Source organism: Sebastes fasciatus, chromosome 9 (assembly GCF_043250625.1).
Source record: "Sebastes fasciatus isolate fSebFas1 chromosome 9, fSebFas1.pri, whole genome shotgun sequence".
In the NCBI taxonomy this organism is placed as follows: domain Eukaryota; kingdom Metazoa; phylum Chordata; class Actinopteri; order Perciformes; family Sebastidae; genus Sebastes; species Sebastes fasciatus.
The window spans coordinates 22,303,534-22,312,269 of record NC_133803.1 but is presented as its reverse complement, the minus strand read 5'-3'; the positions used below and the strand labels follow the sequence as shown (position 1 = coordinate 22,312,269).

Below are 8,736 nucleotides of genomic sequence, written 5' to 3'. Positions count from 1 at the left end.
ACCATTAAATAGAATGAAGTATAAAAATAGGAGCAGTTTATACAGTATTGACAATAAACCGACTATTAACAAAATTGCACAAGTGGAAAATGATATTGCACTATATGTTATGGCACTATTAGATGTAAATGAGTATAAAACGGTATCATAACAATTTCTTTTTAATTGTAATCTCAATAAATACAGTTTGAGAGAATTTATTAATTGAATTAATTAATTTCAATAACATTTTGGTTACTTAATGTGAGGTTGTTTGTTGTGGAACCTTTGTCACGCTGAGATTTTGTTCCCACACGGTGCTCCATTTAGAAACACCGTTTTACTTCCTGTTAGGATTCTCATACAGAGGCGAAACCACAGAAGCTAAATAACTGTAGCAGCTGTTTGTCAACAAATGTTGATGTAGCATAGAAACTGACCAGCAACAATGATTCCCTACACTGTCAACATCAAACTGGCGGCTCGGACGCTGACTGGCACTCTGAACCTGCAGAACAAAACCGCTGTAGACTGGTGAGTGCTGCTGCTCTGCTGTTAGCATCACACTGTAGCTGCTCTGGGTCAATTAGCTGATGAAGACGAGACACTGGTGATGAGAGAGGATGTTTACATTATGCTAATTAAGCCATATTGTTCCCTTTCATTGCCTGGAGAGATGTCAGTGATAATTAATGCTGATAATGTAGATTTTTCTCAACCAAACAGAGAAACTATGGTGTCTTGTGTCATGTGACTTGATGTGATGTGATGTGATGTGACAGTGTTGCTGAGGCCTGATGCATTTCTTGACCCTTATTTTCCTCACAGTAATCCAGCAGGGAGCGTGACTGCTGTGTTACTTACTTTAAGTTATTATCACTTTGCACTGGTTTGTGATAATCAATCAACATTTTATTTGTATAGCCCTTTACAATAGCCAAAAGGTACCCAAAGTGCTTCACATTAACATGAAATAATAACAGGAATAAAAAACATATATCATAAAATCATAAAAAGGTACATAAAAAGCCCAGGGAAAATTTCACAGCGCTACCAGGTATATTAAAAGCCAATCTAAATAAAAAAGTATTGAGCTTAGATTTTAGAAAGTACTAGGTCAGTGACAGTGCGTATATCAGGGGGTCTCTTTTTTTATAGTTTAGGAGCAGCGACAGCAAAAGTAGCTTATACCCCGACCTTTGGACCTCTTAAAAAAGTTGACCCGATGGCCGATGATAAAACTCATTTAAAGAGACCAGAAATGTTACCATTTTCACCAAGTTTTATTCCACATACATGAAGCTGGCTAAAATGTTGTGATAATTACAACCTCTTACTGCATTAATCATCTTTAATGGAACCATTCAGTGTAACTGTTCTGGATTTTATTCACCTCGGACAGTGTATATAGCAGAGGTGGGATTAAGTCACACATGTGCAAGTCACGAGCAAGTCTCAAGTCTCAACCTTCAAGTCTCAAGCAAGTCCCAAGTCACTGTGGTGAGAATCAAGCAAGTCAAGTCAAGTCACTGCTCAGGTCAAGCAAGTCACAATTCAAGTCATACGAAATTCTGATGATCTAACCCAGTTTCCACATTTAAAATCAGTTAAAAGACAGTGGTCATGAAAAGATGATTATAGACATACTTTACAGGGCTCATGGCGAGTCAAATTAAAATGATCACCATGGCAAATAAAAAAAAAAGTTGCAAGTGAAGTGTCCCTTGAAAATATTGAGTTAAGGATACATAAATATTGTTAACAAAATCTGTATTCTTCATTCCTTTACTCTTCCTTTTATTTTGATCCGGAGGCTGCTTTAATAATAATAATAATAATAATAATAATAATAATAATAATAATATTATTAATAATAATAAAAATAATAATAGCTGTTGTTATGGGAATATCACGTATGAAATTAAACATTTACAAACCTCCTCTGATTATTAATTGTGCATTGGTAGGCTATAAACTATCCCATAGCTATAAAACAACAAAGGCATCCATTTCATGGCTATCAGAAACTTTTAGAAAAACTTTTAACAACAAATTTGATCATCAGAAAATAATAACAATCTCTTTTCACTACCGTCATCGACAACATAATCATTGAATCCAAATTTTATTATTTTTGTACGAGGCCCCTCCATGATAGCTCGCTGCTTCCTGCGTTAGCCTCTGTTGTCTGCTGCGTCCTAGTAGGTTGCCAGGTTTGCGCGCATTGCACTAGAAATCACCCGATGTTTCAAAAACAAAAAGTAACTTCTCAATATCTAGAAAAATGAAAATATTTAATTAAAAAAAAAAGTCAAGTCCTTTCGAGTCATCCGTGTTAAGTCTAAGTCAAGTCTCAAGTCATGAATACCAAGTCAAAGTCAAGTCGAGTCTTTTATCAAGGTTAGTCAAGCAAGTCTCAAGTCCTCAAATTTGTGACTCGAGTCTGACTCTAGTCAAGTCATGTGACTCGAGTCCCCCACCTCTGGTAAATAGTGTAATCTTCACCTGCAGCTACTCTATATTTTTCCTGTTATTATTCCCCCTATTTTGCTTTACAGTCACACACTTCTTCCAGATGTGGGTTGTATTAGCCTGTTGCTCAAGCACTCATTAATTGAAAATCTGTGTGTACAAAAAACAGCTTTAGTTTATGTTGGGATTTCAGCCTTTGGTTTGGAATTGAGTTGTGATTTTGTGCAGTCTGGATGTGGTCCAGACACATACTGTAATCATGCAGACGATGTATGCACACTGAAAGATTAAGAGACATGGATTGGATTGATGATCATTGATGTCGGCTCTTATAATGCAATGTTTGAATTCACTTGTCGGAATTTCCCTTAAGGTGTTCTGGTGCACACCTCATCCTCTGTATGGGGAATTTGAGCTCCTATCCTCCAGATGGAGATTTAGACTCCCAAAGGCCAGGTCCAACAGGCTGAAAAATACTTCTCGGGCCACCAAACTGTTAAATGCTCACAATGACCCAACTGATTATATGTTTTCCATTACTGGGGGCTGATGATGATTGTTTTAGTGATGGCATACTTTAGGTTTCCTGTTGTCACTTCATGTATTCATCCATCCATCCATTATCTGTAACCGCTTATCCTATTCAGGGTCGTGAGGGGGAACTGGAGCTGATCCCAGCTGACTTTGGGCGAAGGCTTGATGTATTCATGTATTTTATTATTTTGTTTGTACCTGAGTCTGTGTGCCTATGTCTCTGTGTGTTGTTCTAAGACATATTTCCCCTCAAGGACAATACAATGAAGTTGAAGTTGGCTCAAAGTCCCACAAACCATCTATTTTTTCATTCTGTAGTGAAAAGAACTTTCACTCATCATTCACTTTCCTCATTATCTGTGACTCTCCTCTTCCCATCATTCTCTCTGGCTTTCATTTACTACAGGGGTTGGCAGGGGCTGATAGCTCAGGGATGTCACTCCAGTATTCTCATCATCGATCCAAAGACATCTCAGACCATCCAGGTGTTGGAGAGGCACAAAGCTAATGTGGTCAAGGTGAGTTTCCCAAATAAACTTTCTTTTTTCTGATCTGTTTAATTGTTTTAACCTTCATAGTAGGGCTGCAACTAAAGATTATTTTCATTTTGGATTACATTGTGTGGTATTTTCTAAGTTAAAATCTTTATCGTTTAGGCTATAAAATGTCAGAAACCTGTGAAAATGAAATCACAATTTCCCACAGCCCAAAGTGATGTCCAACCATCCAAATCCAAGAAATTTCCTTGACTATCAAAGAAACAAGAAAAGCACATTTTCCAATTTGAGAAGCTGGAAACAGCAAATGTTTGGCATTATTTTTAAACGAGTTGAGCAATTGATTAATTATAAATGGACTAATCAGTTAATTGACTAATTATTGCAGCTCTGCTCCATAGGCCACAGCTAAAAAATACAATTTGATATATGTCAGTAAGTAAAGCTGTAAACATAAAAAGGACACAGACGAATAGGTTGAAAATGAATGTGACAAATATGGTCTGATTAATGTGAAAGAATATCTTGGATGAAGATATTTTGGGACACTAGTTCCACTTCTTTTTTGTTCTTTGTCATTCTCAAAGTGTTTCTTGGAAGCAAAAATGTACATGTTGCACTTAAAGGTGCTAAATTTGAAATTGAGAGTATATCTATTGCCTCCACGCGGTTCTCAACATGGCGATGTCTGAGCCGGCAGCTCGTAGCTAACGGTGCAAACAGTGCAAACAGTGACAACAGTGCTGACAGAACTAACAGTGTTAACCTTAGGGGGGAAAGTTATACACGGCCCGGCCCGGCTATGTCAACAACAGAGAAACTCGGATTACTACACACACAGAGGGAGAGTGACTTCATTCTCTGCTCAGGTAGACATTATATACATATAGACAGTATGTTTGGTTTGTAAGGTTCAAATGCTTCCAGTGCACTTACTGTATATGTGATACTGTATGTCCTTTTATATGTCAGTTTCTTGCTGACTTTGTGCTTTCCAGGGGAAATACAAACACACACCTGCTGAAGAAGTAATATTTCATCACCCAGTATTAATATTAATATTGTGTAACCTTGAGCTAAGTTGTTTTCGTCCCTCTCTGGCAGACACATTCAGCTCTGCTTCACTGTGTAAGCCAACACTAGCAACACTAATAAAGATTGCTTCTGTATTGACGGATAGACCTATTGTGTGTGTGTTAGCGTATGTGTCGTTATATTTTTGATGTTAGTGTGCTTTTGTAGAAGGGTAAATAATGGGCAATAAATTCCACAGTGATTATCAGTGCCTGGGCTCAATGTGAGGCTCTCATTCCTCACTCCTAAGCACACTTTAATCTTGTAAAGCACCGCAGTCACAGCAGCGGGCCATTTCTCATCACCCAGCCCGACACAAGAAAGCTTGCTTAATAAAAAAAAAAGCAGTAGCCACAGTAAAGAGCATGCCTATTCAGGAACAAACACAGATACCCAATCAATTATTTAAACACCAACTTGTTCATAGCCTTACAGAGTCATTTGTCTTTTTAAGTATAGAGCCTGCATTGGCTGCATTTCAATGTTGTGGGTTTTCCTATATACATTTTCATTGACATTCTGTTGCTAGGGCAACAGCTTTGGTCCAAGTTTACTTCCTGTCAGCTACTGCATTAATAAACATAGCAGCAGGAAATACAAAGGGGCCCATTTACAATGTTTATGTCGCCAAGTTTGAAAAGGTCTATAGGGTCTGCATCTTTTTTCTTCAGTTTTCTGTATCTTTCTCCCCTAATGCTACGTTCACACTACAACTACCAGCAACAAAAGTGACAAAACACCCAGCGTGGACAGCTACATTGTTGCCAAGTCACCGTTAAAGTGTTGCTCAACACTCGTTTACCGCGTCATTGGAGCGCTGAAAAAAAATGCCCGTCATGCAGCGACAAGTATTGGGCGTCAGTTTGTAGCTTCATGTCACCGGCTTCCATTGAAAAAGACTTGTAGAATCTTGTTGCTGAGTCGCTCGTAGTGTGAACACAGCATAATGAACAAGGATAGATAGAAGGATTGATCTACAGTTAACGAGAAGATCTTTGCATCCGTTGTGTGGTCAAATTCATCATCTTCTATTTCAGATGGCAAAATGTGGCGACTGCCAGACGCTCAGCATATGTTTTGTGTTTGGTAGGTGAAATGGTCGAGGGAAAACTACTACCACAACTTGAGCTCTCCCTACTGTCTGCGGCTGGCTTCAGGAGATGCCTCGGGGAAGATCATAGTGTGGGATGTGGTCAGTGGAACCGCCCACTGTGAGATCCAGGAGCACTCCAAACCTATCCAGGGTAAGAGAGGCTTGGATTGATTGTTTGTCCATCAGTTCTGTGCAGGAAGGGGATATCACCCTGGCAACACTGCCAAGGAGAAACTTGGAACTGTTGTTGGCGATTTGTTTTCATTAAAATGCTCTTACCATCATTCTCTGTCTCTCCTCCTGGCACTTACTACGCCTCCATGCTCTTCATTCCCACATTCTCCTCTCCGTCTTGCTCTCTCTCTCTGCCAGACTTGGAGTGGTTATGGAACCAGGATGCGTCTCGTGATCTACTGTTAGCCATCCACCCTCCCAACTACATCGTTCTGTGGAACGGAGACACGGGCACCAAGCTGTGGAAGAAGAGCTATGCTGAGAACATCCTCTCCTTTTCTTTTGACCCCTTTGATCCCTCCAACATGGCGTGTAGGTGAACAACATACGGTCCAAAAAAAAATCTGACTCAGCCTCAGTTTATTCATCATGGCCCATTCGCCCACATATACACGTCATGAGTCTATATTGTAGCTGGAGGTCTTAGATTAAGATTCATAGAGCTCACACTTATCAGAGACACTGCACCATCTCTACAGAGATGCATTGCATTCACTTATTATAACTGTTGGAAACATTTTCAATACTTCACTTTAAAAAAAAACCAAAAAAAAACCCAGATTTATTTATTTATTTTCTAAATTGCTAACAAAATACCGACAGCTGTGAGAAGAATATGCAGCTTTATGATGTTTTTTCCAAAAAAAATCTTTCTTGGCAGTGTTGACCAGCGAAGGAATAGTCTTTATCACAGACTTTACCCACAACAAACCACCGGGCAACGCTGGCAAAAAGGTCTACATCGCCAGCCCCCATGCAAGCCCCGCCCACACCAAGCCGGCCCCCGCCGCTGCCCCGGTCCCTACCGGCGCCAAGAAGGCCCTCAACAAGGTCAAAGTACTCATCACCAATGAGAAACCCACGTAAGTTGTAATGTTTAAATAATTTGATTGCATATTTAAAACCATTTTTAACTTTTTTTTTACTCGCACAACAATTTCTAAGGCTTAGGGCATCTTCAGCTACAAAGTGTATTTATGTGTCTTTCACCTGTAGTGAATGTGCACCTGTCAGCATGTGTTAATTATGTTATGTCCTCTGCTGCGGGACAACACATTCAGTGCTTGTTTTCTCTCTGCAACTTGTGCTGCACTTCCCCCTTTTTCAATAAGTTAACTGACCTGTCGATAGTGAATCGTGACAGCTTGTCGGTTTGGGAGTCGAGGACTGACATATGACAAAAGACAAAACTATTTATCACACATCTATCAGAAATTATGTTCCTGTAAGAGGATGAAATAACAGGCTTCCATATGTGAGAATAATAATGGATTTTGGATCATGGTTTTATTTTGTGCCTGAGCTTCTTTGGGGTTAAAACTGTCACATCAATTAAGCGTAGGTCTGGTGATAACTCAGTGCAGTTTGACACAACTCACAAGATGTAGTGACTAACCTTATTTGTATGCCATTAAGTGTCAAACTTGTGAAATTCTGTGAGACATTACTTTTTCAAAAAGTTGCGGCGGATCAGGGACCAAATGCTTGTTTGATGTGCTGGCAGCTTCCTGCCTGAGCGGTTGTGACTGTCAAACAAGCTTATTTATAGCAGCCGACCTATTCTGTCCATCTACTCAACCAGCTCTAATAAAAAAAAAACACTCCATTAATCTTACTTGTCTTTATTCTCTCTCTCTCTCGTCTGTCTCGTCGTGTCCATTTCAGTTTTTGTGTCTTCCGTTGGTAATCTGTAATTGCTCAGGAAGATGCTGTGCTCCATCAGTCTGCGTTTGTCTGTGTGTCGGTTTCGGGTGTTTATCATGTTCAGTGTTACAGTATCTCTCCTCTCTGGCTCGGCCTGCCTGTGGTTGATAGATGGGGGATTTAAACAAGACTCTGCTCTCTCAGACTGTTATCAGACACATGTTGAATACAGCACTATATCATGCACATTAGTGTCTCATCAGGCCTCCATTAATTTGGTTGTTTAGCCAGTCCCTTTATCATGATAATAGACATCCGCTTCACACTCAAACAAGTCTGTTCATACAAAATCACATTGTGTCTAGTTATCTCTCAGAACACTTGAATTACGATATGCTGAAAGGTTATTATTTTTGCCCAATGATGCCAAAAATACACTGCCTACTGCCACTTTAATACAGCTCCGACACAGTGTAGAGACAGTCAACACTAAACTGTGAGAAAGTAACAATAACATACATGCATAGTTTCCTGCGAATCCTTTGAATACAGTGTGGGGATGGAGGATTTTGCCTCTAACGATGAAACTACTATATATATATATATATATAGAGAGAGGTTCAATTCAGGCCATAGATGATATCAAAAACAGGGTTTGAAATGTGTTTTCGTCTGTTTTTGACGTGGTGATTTATGCGATTTTAGTTTCATTTTTTTGTTTTTTGTCCCCACTGCCATTTCCAGCTGCTGATGGTCTCTTAGCCAAGACTGGGGGGGCCTCAGTTATTAAACATAATTATGCCCACATTTGGTGCTCATGTGCAAATCCAAGCCAAAGTCATGATTTATGCACCGCTGCCTGCCAGTATCAAGTTGTGTGAGTCTATTCAGTGTTGTCCTCAGAAGCTCAAGCTGAAGCGACTACATAATATATAAACACTGTATTTGATTTGAACGTCCTCTGGGTCATTTATGTTTATTCAACATGATTAAACAATAGAAGGTTCTTCGGAAACCTCGGTCCTCTGAGGCTGCTTATCAAACACACCTTGCAGAACACCCACTTTGTTTGTGTGTGCGCACATGTATGCATGTGGCAGTGTGTAATGATCCACAGACTGCTCCAACCTTCATGGCTTATTCACATTAAAGCGAGGGAGAGAGAGAGAGAGATGTGAGGAGTGTGAGATGTTTTGGTGATTGTACAGC

At 39.7% G+C, this 8,736-nt stretch overlaps 1 protein-coding gene across 2 annotated transcripts in view; it reads left to right on the top strand.

Moving 5' to 3' along the window:
• Positions 1-294: 294 nt before the first annotated feature.
• The window catches only part of wdr11 (WD repeat domain 11), a 65,585-nt gene continuing 57,143 nt past the window's right edge, over positions 295-8,736 (top strand). The window contains exons 1-5 of one of the 2 annotated variants that reach the window (XM_074646667.1): positions 295-513; positions 3,392-3,503; positions 5,647-5,800; positions 6,022-6,195; positions 6,545-6,746. In XM_074646667.1, coding sequence (XP_074502768.1) covers positions 428-513; positions 3,392-3,503; positions 5,647-5,800; positions 6,022-6,195; positions 6,545-6,746 — 728 coding nt within the window. In that variant the 5' untranslated portion in view covers positions 295-427. The remainder of the gene's footprint in view (positions 514-3,391; positions 3,504-5,646; positions 5,801-6,021; positions 6,196-6,544; positions 6,747-8,736) is intronic. The other variant, XM_074646666.1, reaches the window with a different exon arrangement.